General features: G+C 36.3%; 1 protein-coding gene across 1 annotated transcript in view; it reads right to left on the minus strand.

Moving 5' to 3' along the window:
• The window catches only part of LOC128733747 (transient receptor potential cation channel subfamily A member 1), a 33,849-nt gene extending 13,158 nt beyond the window's left edge, over positions 1-20,691 (minus strand). The window contains exons 1-3 of the mRNA XM_053827515.1: positions 20,569-20,691; positions 20,322-20,486; positions 2,544-2,791 (exon numbers count right to left, since the gene is read on the minus strand). Coding sequence (XP_053683490.1) covers positions 2,544-2,791; positions 20,322-20,486; positions 20,569-20,691 — 536 coding nt within the window. The remainder of the gene's footprint in view (positions 1-2,543; positions 2,792-20,321; positions 20,487-20,568) is intronic.
• Positions 20,692-21,375: the final 684 nt, after the last annotated feature.

Consider the following 21,375-nt stretch of genomic DNA (forward strand, 5'->3'; position numbering starts at 1 on the left):
CGTTTCAGTTCAATGCAGTCCGTTATAGTTCAGACCACAAGAAATACTGTGAGATCGCTAGCGTAAATGAGCTAGCAACCAGGAGGGCAGTTCTACGAACTGCACAGAAATCTCGGCAAAAAGTATCCGGTCCAGCATTCAAAAAGCGAAAATGTTGTGGCTTTGACAGCTTTGACTGTTTACCATATACCAAGATGCCTAACAACTGCTCGCAAGCAAAGTAGTGGAAGCCCAGCCAAAATTATCGACGCAGAAGGATATCGTTCTCTTTTTCGTGAGTCAACGGGATGCTACAAAAAAGTTCAACGGTTCCCACCAGTACATCTGCAACACATTGAAAAGAGTCGGAATAAAGTGCAGAAAAAAGACCAGAGCCATGCAATATACTAAGGAACAGATAGCGATGCTGAAATCTTAATGCCGCTGGTTGATAAAACAAATATTCCGAAAAATGATTTGTTTTGGAGAACGAAAGTTACTTCCCTCTTTCGAACATGCACATTCCCGGAAATAATCGATACTATTCGATGGATAGCTCTACTGTATCTTCGAAACTTAACTTCTTAAATTGGTTAGTGCATGACAAGTCTTCTTCTACCAATTATTTTGAACTGGTAACGCTAAACACCCCACCGATTGCACTTACAATATTAGTATCTTTCGATTAAACCTAAAAATATATAAATTTATGTAGCAAATTTCCAAATTTAACATATTTTTCAGAACAGATTGGAATGTTTGTTTTCCGTTTTTGAACCATTGTGGTTTACGATAGGTTAACGGCCGGCTCCATTATAGGAATTCTAGTGTATTTTGCATGGAGAGGGTCCACTAATGGCGTAATTTTAACGTAATTAATAAAGGCCAAAATTGTACCCTAGGTCCATTATAGATAAATGGTTCACTATAGGTTAACTTACTCTATTTCTCAAGCTTTCAAAAAAGACAAAGATACTTGATCTTCTTCAAGATCTACCGAAATTAAAGATACATTGTCCATTGTTAAGAAAAAAAAGTAGTGAACATTTGAAAATGGTCTGTAATCGGCCTTTTGGCGAAGCTTCCTTTTGATGACGGAACAGAAGTCTTGTACGGCCGTCATGTCAAGTTTGCGAATGTATCTCTTGATTCTACCGATCAGCTGTTTGCATTTCGTGGCTCTCCAGTTATTTTTGTATACCAAGGACCTCAAAATCCCGAAGAATTCTTCGATCAGGCGATATGGAAGCAGTTTTTCGGGTTGTGGTTTTTAGGTACAATTTAGGTACGAATGGGAATTCAGGAACAATTGTGTTTTTGGCGTATAGCGACGACGCTTTATCCTGCCAAAACACATATTGTGCATCTGCATGACGTTCTTGTAGAAACGGGATCAAAATTGTCTTCAAACATTCGTTCAGGTGTACATCTTAATTGATAGCCAAACTAGAGGGCTTGAACTATGACTTAGAAATAGCTCTCTCAGAAATGGAAATGTACAGCATCACTTTCTGTCCAAACTTAAGTTTAAGAAGTCAAATGCCGATAAATCATCGGCAACGAAAGCGAATAGTGTATGTTCATAAGGGACGTTCATCGATTCAAATGTTCATATTTTCGTGAATTCTCTAGCCACTGCCAGTAAAGTAAGAGAATTTCTTCGATGACTAAGTTATGTCCGTTTGTTTCATGAAATAGAATTGGGGTACGGGAGGATATTTTCAGTAGGTTTCTAAATTTGGCCTATTTGCCTTTTCTTTCGCCAATAAAAATAGTTTGCCGACAAACAATTTTAATATGTTATAACTATTACCTCAAGACAGTAAGTAATCTATTATTTTTTATTTAAAGAACGTCAAAACCACCTGTTCTTCTACTAGAACTAGGCCATAGGCCGAAAAAATAGATACCATCGCTTTATGGACTGGAAATACCCTCCCGTGCCCTAATTTTGTTTAATTTTTAGAAAGGGGTTCGTTTGGAAGAATGGTTAAAAAATACACGCATTTGAAAGTGTCCCATTTCTAAATCATAGTAGATAGGCAATGTTTTGAATGATTCATTTGTATTTATTTTTTACAATAAAGGAGCAAGAACGTAGCTGCGTGCCTAATATTTTCTACATATTACTTTTAGGCAAGAATTGCCTGTAACAAAACGAAGAGCTGTTTTATTTTGATACTATTATCCATCCAATAGAAAAAGAAAGGATACAAATACCTGCTGCTATGAAAGGTACAAAGGAATATGTGTGCAAAATATTTCCTATTTTCTGAGAATCTACTTTGATCTAAAAGTTTATATCAAACAAGATAATGTGTGAGCTGGCCAGATAGAAGGACTGTTCCCTTATTTCCATGTACAATTTCTGTAGTGTGACATCAGCATTCTGACAACAACAATTTGACAACAGGTTTCTAAGAAATTATGTGCAAAAATAAATGAAAATCAAGTTCTTTTTATATGTTTTCGGTGAAAAGTTTGCAGCATGACATTTTACCTTTAACACGGTAAAATTTAGATTAATATTGATAGATACTGATTCGCAGCGTCAGCGTACTTACATTCGCAATAAAAATTCCAATGCATCCAGTGAATCATTCTCGACGGCAACGTGAAGCGGAGTATTCCCGAAAATGTCCTGTGCGTTCAGATCGCCGCCGTGCTCGTGGATAAAGTGAAGAATATTCACCCGATTCCTGGCTGCGGCCTGATGAGCTGCCGTGCGTCCTTTACTGTCCTTAACTACCAACCGACCGTTATCGCCTTCGTACAGTCGTATGAACTCGTCTAGATTGCCGGACTCTGCAGCCTGAAAATCCCGAAAGACATAAGAAGCGTTTAAGTAGAGACGATAAGTTTTCAAGGATATGTTTGAACAGTGCACTAACAAAGGCTTTGTGGAGCTTAACGTTTGCGTTTGGGTTATAAACTAATGGCGATGGCGATTTAAACTTTTACTATGCTCAGAAAATAACCGAGTCCTTGCCAGGAAATTCACGAGGGGCAGCGTAAATCGGCGTAAGTGGAAGTGAATTTTTTCAACAAAATAAAACTGAAAGGGAACAATTTCGGTTCGGTGCGATTAAGTATGTCAGCTTTGCGGTTCCGAAACTTTTGCAAAAGAGCAGATAAAAGTTTCGATTTATATTGCCTCAAAGGAAGGTGTAGAGATCGAAAAGAAAAATGTTCTTTTTGGTTAACAACTGTTGGTCAACTTTTTATGGATGGCAGGTAGCTTAGATGAGTGCCGATTATGCGTTGTTTGACAGAATTTAGCGGAATTCAATAACAGTATTCGCATGCGACATAAAGAAGATGTGTGTTCTAAATCTTAAAATCTTTAATGATGTGTTAAAGCTTGCAGGAATCATTATCATGGATGAGATACTAATAATGCCCATGATAGGGTAATATTTACTGAAAACTTTCATCGTGGGCGATAATCCTAGATCAACTCTTTTTGTTTTATCTGAAGGAACGGGAGCCGATATAATGGAATGATGTATGGTCACTCCACAGTTGGGAATAAATCCCAATTGTGTATAAACAATAACATAGACTATTATAATCAATCTTAACTTTCATCATATTCAATTTTCTAATATCTATATTACGCTAGAAATATAAATATGATGGAAGTTAATGGTTTATTCTGTCAAATCAAAACAGAAACTGGTTGTCTATAATTATGAAGTGACTATAGTACTGCTACTCTAATTTTTGCCATTCATACTTACAAGAATAATTTGTGCAATAAAAATTGTATTTTTTTGAATAATATCACACCAAGCAATACGCTTTTTCATTTTCTCCGAATTGGTCGACACATTTGCACCACCGGACGTTTGAAACTTGAATGAGGTGTTAAAATGTCCCATCGCATGCTCGCATGAGCATACTCGCATGAGGTCGTTTGACCGTGACTTCGAATGATGGTCACAGATTGTGAAAATCGGTCCCTCGCGACCGCGACTATGCAGGAGAAATGTTTTATGTTGATTTTAACTACTCTAGGGCGAAGCTTGTCATATGATCAATTATGCATAACAGTATCATAAGTAGAAGACCAATATTAATCCACCTTTTGGTGAATATCCACCTTTATCGCATAAAGTTAACATCACAGAATATTGAGATAATTATTGTAGCTAAGTGTTTTTATTGGAATCCTAACGCGTGAATCCACAATTCCGAACTCTTGTAATTGTATGTAGTGTATTTAAACTGTAGAATTTATTATGCCTTCATAATCTTAACATACTTTTAAAAGAGTAATTAAATTAAAGAAATTAACAATAACTTGATTGTCAATCAAGAGTTTCTAAATCTATGAAACTGTTGTTGAAAAAATAAAATGAACTTTTATTAGATTTTTTATGATACAAAAAATAAAGCGCTCTAACAATTCTTCAACCATTGTTGAAATAATTGAGAGAATTTCAAAGTGTGAAAGACCTGCATACAAATGGACAGATAGATATTTGTTCAGTTTTCGAATACCGTTCTGATTCAAACTTCGAATGCTTAAGCTATGCTACGATTTTGTTCAAAGAAAATTGTTCGATTTTTTATATTATATCCACTTAAATGGATTAACAGCATGACAATTTATTTATTTTCGTGCATATTCCCGGGAGGGAAAATTTCGAAAGGACAATAAAATATAGTTTTACATTAAAATAGACTAAAAAGTTATAGTTTGGTTTTGAATCAAACTTCGAACAGTTTCATGGTCGACATTCACAACTCGAATATTTCTGTCTCAAACATCGAACACTAGTGATATTTTGATAAATATTAATGTTTTAGTGCCACTCAACCAATTTGAGTGAATTTATATCCTTTTTCTAAACAGTGTCTTTTTCAATCCACCCAACCGTGTGATTTAAATTTTTTACACAGCAATTAGTTTCAATCTACCATACTTTTGTAGTTAATTGCTAATATTTTCGAACTGCATGTAGCACATCTAAAGCAAGTTGACTTTGTACAGCTTTACAATCAAGATAATACCATTTTTCCAAAGAAAAGCATCAAATACTTGATAATATTCATGGCTGTTCGAAATCTGAATCACTCCTCAAAACGTGATTCAAACTTCGAACATTTAAATTTATATAATAAATGAACTATTTTATTTTCACTATGCTTTACTAAATGCATACCTTGCACTTATCTAATAATCACGTAATGCGAAGGTAAACGTTCTAAAAATGGTAAAATAATGCATACGAAAAACAGCTACTTTTACGCGAAACGCTAAGAGTATGCGAACCAAGTGAAAATCTGAGTTGTCACTTTTCCCACTGCTTGCTGATTTCTTACAAGGAGTCTTACAGTTCACTGTCATACCCCACCGCATAGAGGACATTCTAAAGGCCCAGACACAATGCTTACGGATTGTACTACATTGCGGAAATTTCACAGAAAACCCATGGAAAAACTGTCAAATTGCCGCAACGTAGTCAAATCCGTATGCATTGTGTCTGGGCCTTAACGAACACGGTGATTTATAGTAAGCATAATATTTTATCATATCAGCGATACTACCCAGCATTTTATTCGGGAGTGTTCGAAGTTTGTGACTGTTCATAAGTTTGAATCAGAACGGTATTTCCATATACTGCCGATACTCGCATAACAGTTTTATTTATATAGGAAACTCCATAGTAGAAAGTAAGACTGTTATGCAAGTAGCGCCAGTATATTAAATGTGTTTTTTTTATCATTCGGGTGGGAGTTTATATCATTTTGTGTGTTTAATCACAAGTGGTGAATTTTCAACACTATTAGAATACCATTACTTCCTATAATTTGGATTTGATTGCTTATGCAATTAAACCTATTTCCTAGTAGAGATTGAGGCCTACCAAAAAAAAATTAAAAATGTGACCATAATATCTAACCTAATTTATGATCTTTAGAGAGACCTAATCGTTGCAATAGAGGACTGCAACGATTTTTATCGCAAATTCGTAATATTTTTTTTTGTTAGATTATAGATTATCACTTTAACAGCTTATGTCATTCGTGACTTCTGCGGGGTTGGGATTTGAACCCGGGTCCTCGGCGTGAGAGGCGTGAATGCTGACCACTACGCCGGGACTGACCCCTGTAATAATTTTATTTGACATCACTTATAGAGTTACAACACCAGTAAATCTATGTAAATGTGTTCATGCTAATGCTTCATGTTGAAAGCTCATTTTTAAAACGATTTTCCAACTTTTTCTCGGTGCGTAAGGTAAATACGGATGTTACTTTTTTCTAGTGAAAATGGTGAAATATATCCGTTATCCTGTCACAGTGTCGCTGCTGTTTGCTTAGTAATTCAAGTACGTATCATCCTACTACGGACACTTAAATCGTTGTGTAATTGATCAGCGGAATGGTTGATAATACTTGTTGATTTATATATTATTTTTTTATCGCGGTATCTACAGTTGAGCAGTACGAATAAATAATTCATAAGCCGCCCGTTGTGTTGTCATCAAACCTGTTGAATGTGATGATTTTCATGCTGTCCCTTATTGTTGTTTAGTATGCCGGAGTCGCTGCAGCTTTACGCACTATGGCTGTTCTGGGGAATAATTTAGTACAACTAAAAATACTCTCACTTAGCTATAGATAACTAAGCCGGCCGATAAACACGCCTACGCTCTTTTGTTGAATTGCATTTATTACTATTTATAGTTTTCTTACCAAAAAATTTTTCTGCAAGATTAGCATAGCCGGGTAAAATCGCCCAAATCTTCAAAATTTTTGGACTTAATGATTTTCTGTACACTACACCTGACCTAGTTTTCTACAGCGCTACCAACAAAGTGTAAACAGGGAGGAATATCACTATGATAATTTGCCAGTACATTTTCAAGTCTTAATTTAAATAAAAGTTACAAAAATCAAGTTTAAAGACATAAATTGGTGTAGAATAAATCAATCTTATAATTTCACAACAATACTGCATAAAATTTGTGCATTCAACCGAAATTCATGTTTTGATTTTTTTATTTAGTTTTGCCTGTTTACAAAACCTGGTGTGATTTGAATAAAAGTTCGATGATTTCTAGCGTATTTTGAAAGCGTGTTTTTACGCGGACGTTAGCGCGCCCGCAGGGTTGAGAAATGTATTGCCTCGGTACTGTATCATATCACGAGACACTGAAGCGTGGTCCTAGTAAGGTACCTTTATAAATCTAAATATACAATGAAAATCAAGAAAATTTGACTCGGAACATTCGGCATGGACAAATGTGACGAAATAAGGAGATGGAATGGATGCATGGTACATGTTGTACATGAGGTACATGATGCTTGGTGTCATTGTCCGCCGTCCGCCACTAGTACGCCAAGGTAAACCAATTCAACTTCCTTGTACTCATCGTCGTCGATCGTTACACTACTGCCGTATTTATGTTTAGCCCTCTGCTTCGCGCTTTAGTCTGTTTAGCCACCACCACAGATGTTCTACCGACTATATCCATTTCATCGGCAAGGCAGATGTATAGACTAGATTGAATATCGTGCTTAAGTGTTGATAAGCCTTTGGTTTATAATACCCTGCTGCGCTAAAGGGTGTCCCACATGAAATTGCACCACGGATGAAACGTTGTAGAAAATTACCCATTGGGTGAGTGTAGTGTTACACTGTATTTTTATCGCGGTCAGTTTTTCGAAAATTGGAAAAAATGGCATCACCCGAAAAGCAACGTCTCGAATTTATTTTTCGCAAGCATCTGAAAAATCCTCAACTCTCTCATCGGGACATCGGAAAACAACTTGAAATCGTGCACTGAACTGTGAGTCGTGTGATTGAACGTTACTTCGAAACTCTGAGCATCGAACGGAAAGAGAAATGCGGTCAGAATGGATGTTCTATTAGTGTACAGGATCACAAGTGTGGTGTGGAAGCGTTTCGGTGGAATCCCAATGCTTCGGTCAGGGATGTAGTCAAAAAGTCTTTCGTTCAGAAAGTCAAAGACCGGGAGGGACTGCATACGTACAAAGTGCAGAAGGCTCCAAATCGTGACGAACGCCAAAATACGGTGGGAAAGTCACGGGCCTGGAAACTGTACATCGAGATGGATCAGCGAGATCATGGATGATGAGACTTACGTCAATGCGGACTTCTGGCAGCTTCCGGGGCTACAGTACTTCACCGCCCAGCACAAGTTTGATGTTCCGAAGGAAGTAAGGATGCAGAAACTTTCAGAGTTTGCCAAGAAATACATGATTTGGCAAGCGATGTGCTCATATGGCAAACAGAGTGCGCCGTTCGTGACTAACGGGAATATTAACGGGCAAATCTACCTCAAGGAGTGTCTACAGAAGCGTTTGCTTCCTCTGTTGCAGCAACACTAGGGCCCTACCATCTTCTGGCCGGATCTAGCTTCATGCCACTATTCAAAGGATATCCTGGAGTGGTACAAAGCCAACGCCAACGGGGCCACTTTCATACCCAAGGACATTAACACCCCCCCCCCCCCCACCCCAACGCAGCAGAACTAAGGCCCATCGAACTGGGCTAGTACGAAGCAGGCACTACGGAAGCATCCCAAGGTGATCAAATCTAAGGAAGACATGGAGAAAAAGTGAGTTTCCGCACAGAAGAAGCTGCAGGCAGATGTACCGTGCAAGCACCATATTCAAAACAGTGTCTATTTCCGAACAGTTGCGAATTTTTCATAAATATTGACAAAATTCTAATTATTTAAACAATTTAATCACTACATCTGATGATTTCATATTATCAAAATGGTTTAAATAGCTAGAGTTTTGTTAATATTTAAGAAAAATTTGCAACTGCTCAGAATTAGGTACTGTTTTGAATATGGTGCTTGCACGGTACAAAACTTTTTGAGTGGAGGTAAGCGTAAGGTGCGAGCATACGTTTATAGTATTGAAGTTGAATGAAATAAATATGCCGAAAGCCTACTAATGGGTTATATTTTATTGTCTGAAAGTTTGAAAAGGATCGGTCAATTAGGTAATTTTCTACAGCGTTTTTCCGTGGTGCAATTTGATGTGGGACACCCTTTATGCTGAAGAGTATGCATTGATTAACAAAGCTCCCAGCGTTATTCAGATGAACTTGACAATCCACTTAAAATTTACTCACAGAATTGCGTATCATTCTATGCAGCTCTTATCAGTTTGGTCAGCTTTCCGTGGATGATGCTCTCGTCTATGATTTTCCATAGCTCTTTATGGTTGATGGTATCATACACAGCTTTTAAATCAATGAAAAAATTGTGCGTGGAAAATCTGTATTCATGAACTTTTTGGAGGATCTACCACAGCGTGAATATTTGGGTATAAAATGGGGAAGGCAAACGAGAATGCAACCAATATAGCTTTTGCCAGCCCAAGCTCCTACCTAGCGCCTCCACGCGGTCATACCCGGTAATACTCTATTGAGTAGCTAAGCTAGGGGGTGCGATGCTGCGTGGTTCCCAGATGCCAGACCTCAAAACTAAGATTTTGCGCAGACGGCTGAGCCACCCGGCCTTGGTAGCAGGTAAGTCTAATATGTTATTGTAATTATTTGTTTCGTTTTAGCTCATCAAGCACCTCCTACTGTACGATCAAAACTTTGACCGTAACAAGTTTAAATAATACACATGGATATCATCATCATCATCACTTTCCAAAATAAAAACTTTGCCGCTATATAACAATACTGAAACGAAGATAGCACTCATGGGCTTTAATGTGTTATAACTATTTTCATAAAAATGTAAGTAGTTTGCTTAAATTTATTCAATAAACATCAAAACCACTGTTTTTCCACTAGCACGTAACCAGGCTGAAAAAAACTAGCAGCAATCGCTTACGCGTATCCGCTCTTGATGATGGTTTGGAAAACACACAATTATGTTCACGTTTATTTATTCTAGAAACTAACCAGCTGTGAATATGCTATCACAGAACAATTCTACTTCTTTTTATCACGGAAGAACACAAAAATTCCCCTCTGATATGAAAATATAAATCAATTTTCATTCACTAGCCATTAGCAGCATTTTGTTTTTAATTCCAGCATATGGTGCGTTATTTACACTACTACCAATATATGTGCTGACGTATCTGTTATTTGAGTGACAACTGGCGCTAGTGTATATGAACGATTCAGTGATACACGCGCCTGCAGCAAGCTGTTGTTACTGCAAAACTAATTATCTTCAATGAGCCCGGAATGTAGGCAATAGCGAGAAGTTACCCATCGGTCTCTGTTTTTGAAAAGCATTTAATCGCTGTGCTAGCTATTTCGGCCTGTCGGATTTAAAAAACACAGACATCACTATAGAAAATGGGCTCAATTTAGCCGCAGCGACTTCATCATTTCTCGCGACTATAACTCAAATTCAGTAGCGTTTTATTAAGACCAAAATACACGCTGATATTCAGTAAATATTATTTTATCAACTGGTATAAAAATCTTGTCTCGAATAAATATAGTTTCAACATACTTCCTGAATATTGTTCAGGCTACCGCTTAATGGGCTGGAAATACCCACCCGTACCCTATATACAGAATATATAGGGGAGAGACGTCTACAGTGAGACACTTTTTTTTCCAAAAATTTTAAAAAATTTTTGGTGATAGTTACCAACGAGGTCTTCAATCCATTTGAAAGGTATATCCTTCTAGTTGTCTGAAAAAAAGTTTCAGCCCTTTTGGTTGAAAGATAAAATAGTTACAAACGCAAATGTGAAGGTGTGTTTTTGGCTCACTGTTCCCCAGTAGGTGGGAAGAGTGAGACAACGAGTATTGAATACTGAGACACATATTAGAATTAAACTTAAACCATATTTTTTGGTTACAAAGAATAGTTTAGAGGTCGTACTGTTTATTTTGTGCATAAAGGATACATTATTGTTGTGCATTATTTAAAATTCTGATTTTTCTCACATCTACATTAATATTCATATAAAGGTCAAAACCTGGTTATCTGACCTTCAACTTACACTTCAGAACTCATTTACAATCAATTTATATGGATTGATTTACAATTCAACACAAATTTTTTTTTTGCAAATTACCCACATCTGTTTGTCTCACTGTTCCCAATAGGAATGTTTTATAAGAAATAGTGAAATAGTGGTGTTAGCAAACAATTCGATGGTCTTATATTTTTTTATTTTAATCTCTCATTCCTATGAGATGCCATGTAGTAAATTTAATTTGGAGTAGTTAGGCGATTTGCCGTTAAAAATCACCTGAAAACGATCGCAATAAAATTTACTTTGACCCCCCCAAAAACGACTTTTGTTAAAAAATATACTAAAAAATTAACAAGTTTTTCTCAAACTGTATTATGTGATATAGATTCACAAACTTTACTTTGCAGGAAAATATCATGGATCTTGTATGTTTTATGGCGAAGCTATTCCCGATGTCTCACTGTTGACTACTCTCCCCTACTATATACAGTTTATTATTGAATAAATCTTCCTCATGATCCTTTTTGTTTGCCTTGCCCTACTAACATGATATACTCTGTTTTCCTGTAACATCTATGAAGGTAGTATGTGTATGGGTTCCCTGCACTTTCAAAAGTAGATGCTACACTAACATTCCTACCCACTTCCCCTGCGGTTGTTCGGATGTAGCCAGGTATATAATGCGATTATATAGCCACCTACGATGTGTGCCACATCTGCCTAATCTGCCACAGCGTAAATATTTGGTCCGCCACGGATAAATTTCTACAAATCTGTTCATAATTGGTGAGAATCGCCGGAAAAAACATCTTTTCGCTCCTCCGGTAGCTATTCTGTATCCAAAATTCTTACAATTTGTTGGCGCTGACAAGGGACAAGCTCCTCTGGGTCGTCTATCAGCTTTACTCCGATGCCATCCTTCCCAGTCGATTTATTGTTCTTCAGCTGCTTGATGGCCTCCTTAACTATCTTCTTTTTTTATTACAACTAATAGTTCAACTGTCAAACATTTAATCTTGAAATAATATGTCTTTTAGAACTTCAGTCACGCATAAAATATCCTGCCGAATATATGTTTTAAGGTAGGTACTTCTTGTACGAATAAATCATACAGGTTTTTTGTAATTTGAATGTTGTTATCGAAAAGTAGTTTTACATCATTTAGTAAAGATTTGAACCAATATGTCAGTACCGTAGTCATATCCGTCTGAATCATTATTCACAGGCTGAAAAATATGGTGCATGTTATTCATAAACACTTATTTTAATGGCACTTTTCTTTAAATAAAGGTAAGAAAGAATAACTTTCTATGAAGCTTTGTTATTCAATGCAGAAAAGGTAATGTGTTCATAATAAAAAAGGAGCGTGGTTCATACTCCATAAAAACGCCACAAATCGAAGACAAACGATAACGGTCACACGTGGACTGGAAACAAATTCCAACATTGATTTTCGTGATTTAGTTCCAATAATGCCACTTGTTAAATCCCCTTTAAAACGTGATTATATTTACATTGGCATACAATTATAATAAAATCAGTGAACAGTTTGTAATGGGGGATGCGGATTGCGGGTTTTAGAATTAGCACGTTTTAAATTGCGACATTCAATAAACTGTTTTAAACTGTGTCATTCAATAAAAGTAAGTGTCTTCGAAAACTGACAATTTCTTTTTTTATGTATTGATACATAACATACAATAGCCTAAAAATACATATTGAATTGCAGCATCCGGATTTTCCAAATATGTAGTTTTACAATAATACTTGATTGTTCAGCACTTTATAACTGCATAACAAATAACATATCGCTAAAAATTATTTCATTTAGTTAAACAATAATCTCCCGCTGGATTATTTGGTGTTAAACTCAGTTTTCCACCACCACACTATACCCTTTTTCTACAAATTCGTAAGTTTTGTTTTTATACTACGCTAGTAGGTAAATCGTGTTAATTGGAAAAAAGAAAAAATATCAACCTGCAAAATGAGCTCGGGATTCAGGCGGGTGCTCGGCTGAAGCCGCAAGACACGTGTCCAGTTTACCGGTATTTTCAACGGGGCTGCTATAGCGAGACCGTTCCAGCTCGGGCAATTAGGTAGCATTTGTTTGAATGATTTTCGTTTGTACATCGCAATGGAGAGCATCTATGTTACACTTGTCATGTGGTGGACTTCCCACATGGTAAATGTTGACGAAACGGATTGCATTCGTTGCATCTTTCGTTTGAACAGAGAACACTGTTGATGAACTTCAGCCTGCGAATGCCATTGGAAGGTTTTTCACGATACACTTTGTAGTACCTACTATTCAAAGCACAAAACCAATCACAATATTTCTTTTTTTTCCAAATACAGCACTTATTGGTAGGAACTATAAGTCATTGATTAACGAATATTCGCAATTAATTGATGAATGGCGTAACACGTCTTTGATGAGATGTTTCTGTCGCTCTAGAGAAACTATGGTCACGTTTTCATTTTGCTTCAAGATTCTGTTCGGGCAATGTTTACGTAAATATTTTTTTACACTGATTTATATCGATACAATGACGAAATATATTAGTAGGTTTCGTGCCTTAAGTCTAGAGCGGCAATTTGAAGCAATGTTGGCCTAATACAATCAAATGAATTGAATAAGTTGACAACCAATGTTACGATAAATAAATAGCACGTTAGAGCTGTTGTTTTTTTATTTTTTTTATTAACAAATTATTCAAAACAATGACTTTTTAAATCGATATGCCTCTGATATCAATAAGCTAAACAAGCTAGATTGTGTCAGCCTCAGCAGGCATCGAGTCATCGATCAAAATTAATTTAATCATAGCCATTATAATTTAATTAGCGTAATATTGATGGTTGATAATATATACGTTAAGTTGATAAAACTTGTGACAGCTACTCTTGGAAAGAATTATTATTTGAAAATCCGATAGTTTTTAATATTTTTGGGTACAATTGAAGAAAGTTGAGATCGATTAAATAATTCACTTTTTGTTTCAAAGACTACTGATTTTCGACCATATTTACAACGATATTTCGTCAATCTATATGAATTTTCGTGCAGGACAAAACATTATTTGCTTTCATTAAACTGTTGAAAAAATATATCTCAATACCCTCCTCAATCGCTGCCAAGAAAGCTCATTGAAGGTCGTATGAAATGTCCTAGACTCGGATTCAAGGCGCCAATCTGTTTTTTTTCTGCGAATACTACTGGTTCACTACAAAAATCTTCTATGACTCCATTATCTGTTGTTCACTTCATAATCCATTCGAATCCTGCAGCAAAAATGTTAACATATATTTTAATCCGACCAACATCCCTATAATCCAATTATGAAGAGGTAGTAGAACAGACTAAAATTTATTATCCACTAAAACGGTATCAGGACGGCCAAAAACGTTTCGAGATCACTTCACTCCGAATCGCGTCGCGTTTCAAGCTGAACTGATGGTAAACAATCTCGACTTTCTATTTTATAGCCATTTCATCTCGGACAGCGGAGATTCATTCAGTCGTTTCCGTACATCCTGTCGGTGTCGGTCGGTTTTCACCGCTGCTACTATGGAAAGCCGTAACACAGTGGCTCTCTTTGGCGTTACTCTTTTTCTCTTGTAGGCTCCGGCTAGCGAATGGCGGTTTCCCGTTGAGTTTGCCAATAGTCTATTTCCCAGCAAACTCTTGTCGCCATGCGTCGTTTCAAAGGTATCCCTTTAGTATATGGGTTCGTCTTCAATTATAATTATTAGAGTCTACGATAAGAATGATAATTGATTTTCAATTGCCGCAATTGTCTCGATATTGCAATATTGTATTTTATATTTCTTATACTTTTACTTATACTTATACTATACTTATACTTATAAGTGGCTTCAAATCTGTCTTGTTATAATATTTATTTTATTCAAGTTTGTTTGAATATTAGCATTGTTTCATGTTTGGAGTTGTTTTGAATCCTTTCTCGCATGTTTCGACTTATTTTTGTGAACTTCATCTCCTTTAAAGCGTGTAGGGCGCTATATCTGTAGCGTATTAGCATTGGTAAGAGGAAATGCTTATCAACCTAGGGACTATATTGGCTCGTCTCATTGTACCTGTTTTTATTTTTAGTTATAATCAATTTAACTTTGTCTCGTGGTTTTCGAACCACCATAAATCACGCATAAATCAATCAGTATTTTTTGATATAAATAAACAAATTATGGTTTTTTTTTGTAGTACCATTACCATCAAATAAAATTTATAAAAAGGTATATTTTTGATCTTATTTTTCGTAATTTACTGTTTTTACAAGAAAATTTTCAAACATCCAAGTAAGTCTCATATAACCGCTATTTACATAATGAGTATCGTTGCGTATGACAATTTAGCATAGTTTGCTTCTGTGCTTCGCTCGTTGTATTTTCCCGACAGTGTTTGTTTTTGAAGGTCAGCTTAAATTCATTTCAGAAAAATCAGCGATGACAATGCAAACAAACTTTCCGTTGCTTCATGAATTCTACAGTCCAAAACGTGCCAAAAATTATAATTTTGAAACGTTGGGACGTAAACGTATTTAAAACCACGCGATTATCTTCTATTCGTATACGTTCTGCAAAGCTACCTATTAAATTCTAGATTTGGCGAAATTTCATCCAAAGGCTTACAAATGGTTAAAAACTATAAATACTTGAGGCACAATGTATAATCTCATTTTATTGAAAATTCCCAACTATTCATATTAAAAATTTGATCAGTCTGTCTTATCTAATTTTCCGCTCTTTCCGTTTCACGTTTTGTCTTGCCCTGGAGATACTATAAACACCTATGTTTCTGTACCTTATCCTACCATGTCTTCGTCTTTTAGAAAGACTATCGTTAAAAAAACTATAAAGTAGTATGAATAAGAGAAGTTCAAATTTAGTCATTTACTTTTTTCAAGTGGAATGCAAAAATCAATTCACTACTGTAAAAAATGGTTTGTTTGGTCAAAATTAGCATCTTCGGCAGGCAAACTTGTAGTTAATAAAATTGCATTTCAAAAAGAAACTTTTGCACCGCGAAAAACAATTTTCGGTCTGAAACTCTGTGCTTAGAGGCATGGGTATAAAATGGGGAAGGCAACTAAGGAAAAGCGCCCAGCATAGCCCTAGCCATCCGAAGCCCCTACCAAGCGCCTCCACGTAGCCATACCTGGAAATACTGAGCCAGACGACTTAAGTCAAGCGTCACCATACAGACGTACATATCACACACAGACATTTCTAAGTTCGTTGAACTAAGAATTATCCATTACCGATTGATATACAGGCCTCGGCCCTCCGGGCTTCGAGTTTCGAGTGATTTTGGTTCGTTTCGACCACGTTAAACAAATGGGCGTCTCGAACGAAAATCACTCGAAACGAGATGCGCAATGTCACCCCAGATCAACTTCGTGCTTTTCGACCAATTTCTAAATCCTTGCTATAGAGGTCGGACTCGATTATCCGGGTGAAAAAAAAATTTTTTTGTAAATAGATTTTTTGAAATGTATTTACGTTCAAAACGTATTTAACGCTATAAAAAAAAAATTCACCCGGATAATCGAGTCTGGCCTGTATTAGGGTTTAGCACCCGACGGGAATTAGTCGTACTACGGAAAGTCACTTCAATTTTAGTAATTTCTTGGTTGGTTTTGACGAATAATTCAAATGTTCTTGTGCTGATTTGACTCAAACACACTGACCTTAGCCAACAAACTACAATAACTAATTTTACATTGTGTGTCATTAGAAACGTGGATATTTGTAATAATTGGTATTGGATAGAACGGAAATAGCCAATTACGAGAAATCAGCACCAGACCATATAACAAAATTAAAAATATAAATTTTTTTGGAAAAAGTGTCTTACTGTGGATGACTTTTCTCTACTACTGCCTGTCAGAGTTTTATCATGGCGAAATTATAAACCAAAAAGTTATAATATGTAGGAAATTTCATAATTTTCACCGTATGTTTTTACAATGTATGTATCGAGTAGGACGGGGCATAAGTGCGATGTATGCAGTTGTCATCAATTTTCACGAGATATGAAGAAGTACAGCAATAAAATATATTTTATATTGATGCAATAACTCAATATCTTAACATTAAACTATAAATCATCTTGAGTAATAGTGTTATGTAAAATAAATTGTTCATTTTTCAATCAACTGCCAAATTGCACTTTTGTCCCATTGCCCATTGGATACATACTAGTGGGTTAAAAGTGCGAATACCGCGGGGCAAAAGTGCGAAGTTTGAATTCATGAAATTAGCACAGCAGTAGCTAACAAAACCATAATATCTTCAATCTGCGATGTGTTTTGGTAAGAAATATTCTCAATTTGCACCTTTCCTATTTTTCGCTGGCGTACTGCAGCCTCCGTCAGATCGAAACTTTACCAAAGTTTTTTTTGTTTCACCAGCGAATAGACACTATTTTTCTTCGGCCAGCATCTGTAGAGCACACAGTTTTCGGCAGATCTTCTATTTCTAGTATCTGTAATACAGTGCCCAAAACTGTATATGATTACCTAGGCATTTTTGCTCGTCCATGAATCGCACTTTTGCCCCATCCGTGAATCGTATTTTTGCCCCGCTACGCGCTTGACGGGGTTTGATCAAGTTATGGAAAAGCGAAATATATTTTGTAAATCCTTCTCACCGCATTTTCAAGAGCGATATGTAAAATTTTTCAACAAGTAATAAACTTCTATTGATTTGATATCGTATTTGTCTATAATGAAAATTACATCAAAATCGATCTAAAATAACATTTGCACATAACTCAGCAACCATGTCTCGTAAACAACAAATGTTTACGATAGATTCAAACTCTCAAAGTTATCTCCAATCCAAGTTGATTTACTCGGAATCTGCACTGATAAATCATTGAATCGCTCTCATCGCACTTTTGCTCCTCCTTACTCTATATATGTTGCTTTCATTAAGGGGGCATAGAACTTTTTGAATTTTCAAAAAACTTTTTTTATTGATTATTTCGAAAGATATGTGTTTGAAGCCGTTTGGATGAATTCCAAACATTGACAAATTGCGCATGTCTAGAGCGATTACACAGCGAAGAAAACTTCAACGCCGTTTTTCTCGAAACCAGATTTTGAAAGTCGGTACCATAAATATCCCAAGAACGGCAATTCTCATGATTCTTTGTTTTGTTTCAAAGCCAACAAAATTATTTAGTGTTCCCATCCTTTTTTCGATATTGCAATTTTCGTATTTTTTAGAAATGTTTAAAGTCAATTTTTTCGACTAAAAATCTTACTTTTATGTTTCAAATTTCAATGTCCGCTATTTCGTTATCCCTACGAATTAAAAAAAAAGGATGGGTCAAACACCAGATAATTTAATATACTTTCTTGTCGTTTTGAAAATTTTCGATTCGGATAAGCTCCCCAGCGCCAGTCCATGGTACCGCAATCCATGTTTTTTTTTGAATGACTATCTTTATGGAGCCGTAGGGGAAAGAGGAAGAGGTTCCCATATGAAAATAAAATTGTAAATATTAGTATAAAATGCAATGTATTGAATGCAAAAACCCGATACGATTCGCCTTTCGCGTTATTGAGAAAAAAATATTTCAAATAAGGCAAAAAATATGGTGTAAAAGGAACTATGCCCCCTTAACCTTTTTCTTGAGTTACTTTGCTGCACTAATAATTATTTTAGCCGCACATGCTTTTCTAGAGGACCAGACACATTGCATACGGATTTTACTACGTTGCGGCAATTTGACAGTTTTTCCATGGGTTTTCTGTTAAATTTACGCAACGTAGTAAAATCCGTATGCATTGTGTCTGGGCCTTAGGCGTGCTGTTTTTGCGTTTTACAACATTTTGTTTGTTTGCTTGTTTATTTGTTTGTTGTAGGAAATGATAGTTTTGAGAGAGGTCTTTTCACCAACCGGAAATATGAACGATTTAAAAAAATTATAAAAAAAGTTTTAAATACGCAAAAAATAAACGAAATTTGAATTTTTTCAACTATTATTGAATTATTTTATGAATATTCTACTGGGGGTAATCCGGATAATACCGACTCTACGGGTAAAACCGACACTCCTCGATTTTTGAAGATATAAGTTTTTTTTTGCAAATTCTCTAATGCATTCTGTTTTCTTACGTTTCAAATCATTTTACTATCGCCGAAGCTGTCAAAACAAACAGCAAAACATGACCGATAAGCAGTGAAGAAACACCCGTTGTAAAATTTCGCAAGTGTAATTTAAGGGTTTAAGTAGGAAAAATTTGTAACATTGGAAGCTTTTTGCGTCCTTGCTTTATCACCGATTATTCTTTAGTCTACTTTATAAAAATACAGGCGATTTTTTCGTAGGAGGAAGAGTAGATCTTCGAATACAACCAAAACCCGGTGTGATTTGATTAAAATTTCGATGATTTTTTCGCGTTTTTCGAAAACGCATGTACTCAGCACACTAGCGCGATCGCTCTAGGGTTTAAGCTTCCTTGTGCGACTTTTGGCAACCGTATTTTGTTTCCAATTCCGGTTCGGTGCCTTCTTAACTTTGTACCCATGCTGTACAGGGCAGTTGGTTACTTTTTACACAAAATATATCGAAGCTTACGCCTTTCTTGCCTCATCCCGGATAAAAACGGGTTGACGCTCGAAATGGTTAACTACCTCCTCCAGATCTGCAGTATCGCGCTTCCAGCCACTACCATCCTTGAACGTTTCAAACATTTGTATCGATGTTCAATCTTTAGCCAATAATAAACTGTAGTATTGTGTATGATGAAACGGCAAAAGCAAACGTGTATAGAAGCGCCCAATATAACGGGTAACAACTAAAATTTTGGATTTTTTTCTCAAGCTGTCAAAAAAAGACAAAGAGACATAAAGAAGATCTGATTTACCGAAATTAAAGATACATTATCCATTGCTGAAAGGTAGTGGAAAACGGTCCGTAATCGGTTGTTAGGTGAAGCTTCCGTTTGATGCCTGAACAGGAGCGTTGTACGGTCGTCATGTCAACTTAACGAATGCATCTATTGATTCTACCAATCAACTGTTTGCAATGCCTGGCTCTCCAGTTATTTTTGTACAGCAAGGAACTAAAAATCCCGAAGAAATCTTCGATTGGGCGCACTGAGACAGATTTGTCGGGTCGTGTGTTGGGTACAAATAGGATCGAATAGGTATTCAGGAACGATTACAACAGGTAACAATTTTAAATACTGCACAATGTGCAGTGCACATGGATATTGGGTGTATGTACCGACGGAAACTCCAATGACCCAACCATATTTCATTCGATGCACATTTTCGCTCATGATTTCGTTGCGTTTCGTTGTTACGAATTAGTGCAACGAACAAAATTCATGCAATTTTTATAGAATAATCTAACTTACCCTCAAGATTCGGTATGGACTTTCACTGAGCAGACACACGTCTGCCTCTACAGACTGCGATAGGATAGATTGAAGCAAACTATTCTCCAGCTGATTCATATTATCCGATTTGCTTGAGTACAGAATATTTCCGCTTGATTTGCGTAGTTTCGCAAGCAGCCAATCCTGAATGTGGAAGCGAAACAAAAGGTACAGTAAATTACATTACAGTCAATTATGCAAAGAGGAAGCTCCCCGATTTTTGTACCCCAAAATGTGGCGCACTGGGCAGTTCATCTTCCTCCGGAGGACAATTGTAGATACCGAAGCTGCGACGCGTTTCCGTTTGGACTGTTCTAGCACTGTGCGATAGCGGGAGCGGTGTTGGCATGACGGGATGGGTTACTACTGGCTGCCTGCTAATCAAACATTCTGCAGAATGGTTTGGATTGTCACTGCTGCGGGTACAGTATCGAAGGTTCGCTTTTTTGTCTTTTGCCACAAACTGTACCCTTACACAGCCATGATTTCTTCAGTGGTCGCGTTTGAAAAAACAAGGATCAAGCCAAATTCGGGAAAACAAAAAAAGATCGAATTGTTAATTTTTGCCTTTTAACCTTTTTCGAATTTATAGATTTTGAACTACTGAGCCAATTGTAATAATTTTGGTAGCAAATGAAAAGCGTTTCAATGAAATTTTTAGAAAAAATATTGTATCACAGTTTTTTGTATACCCCTTTATAAAGGGGGAAGATGCCCTCATATTTGATATTCTGTTTTGATTAACTGAGATTGTTTTATATAAAATATCAAAAAAATGCATATTTTGTTTTTGAGATATGATTTTAAAGAAATTATTTCAAAAATGCAATGCAGGCACATGGTGTCTTTCTGCTATCTACAAGGAATAAACATTTTTGGTTTTTCTTTGTCAAAAACATCCGTTTTCTTGTAGTTAAGAAGAACACCACCCGTCTCCGTAGCATTTTGCTCTCTTGTATACGGGCTTAGTGTCCTTGTAGATCAACTTAACCTTAAAAAGAAAAAAATCAGCTTATACTGAATCATAGTGAAA

Source organism: Sabethes cyaneus, chromosome 2, assembly GCF_943734655.1.
Source record: "Sabethes cyaneus chromosome 2, idSabCyanKW18_F2, whole genome shotgun sequence".
Taxonomy (NCBI): domain Eukaryota; kingdom Metazoa; phylum Arthropoda; class Insecta; order Diptera; family Culicidae; genus Sabethes; species Sabethes cyaneus.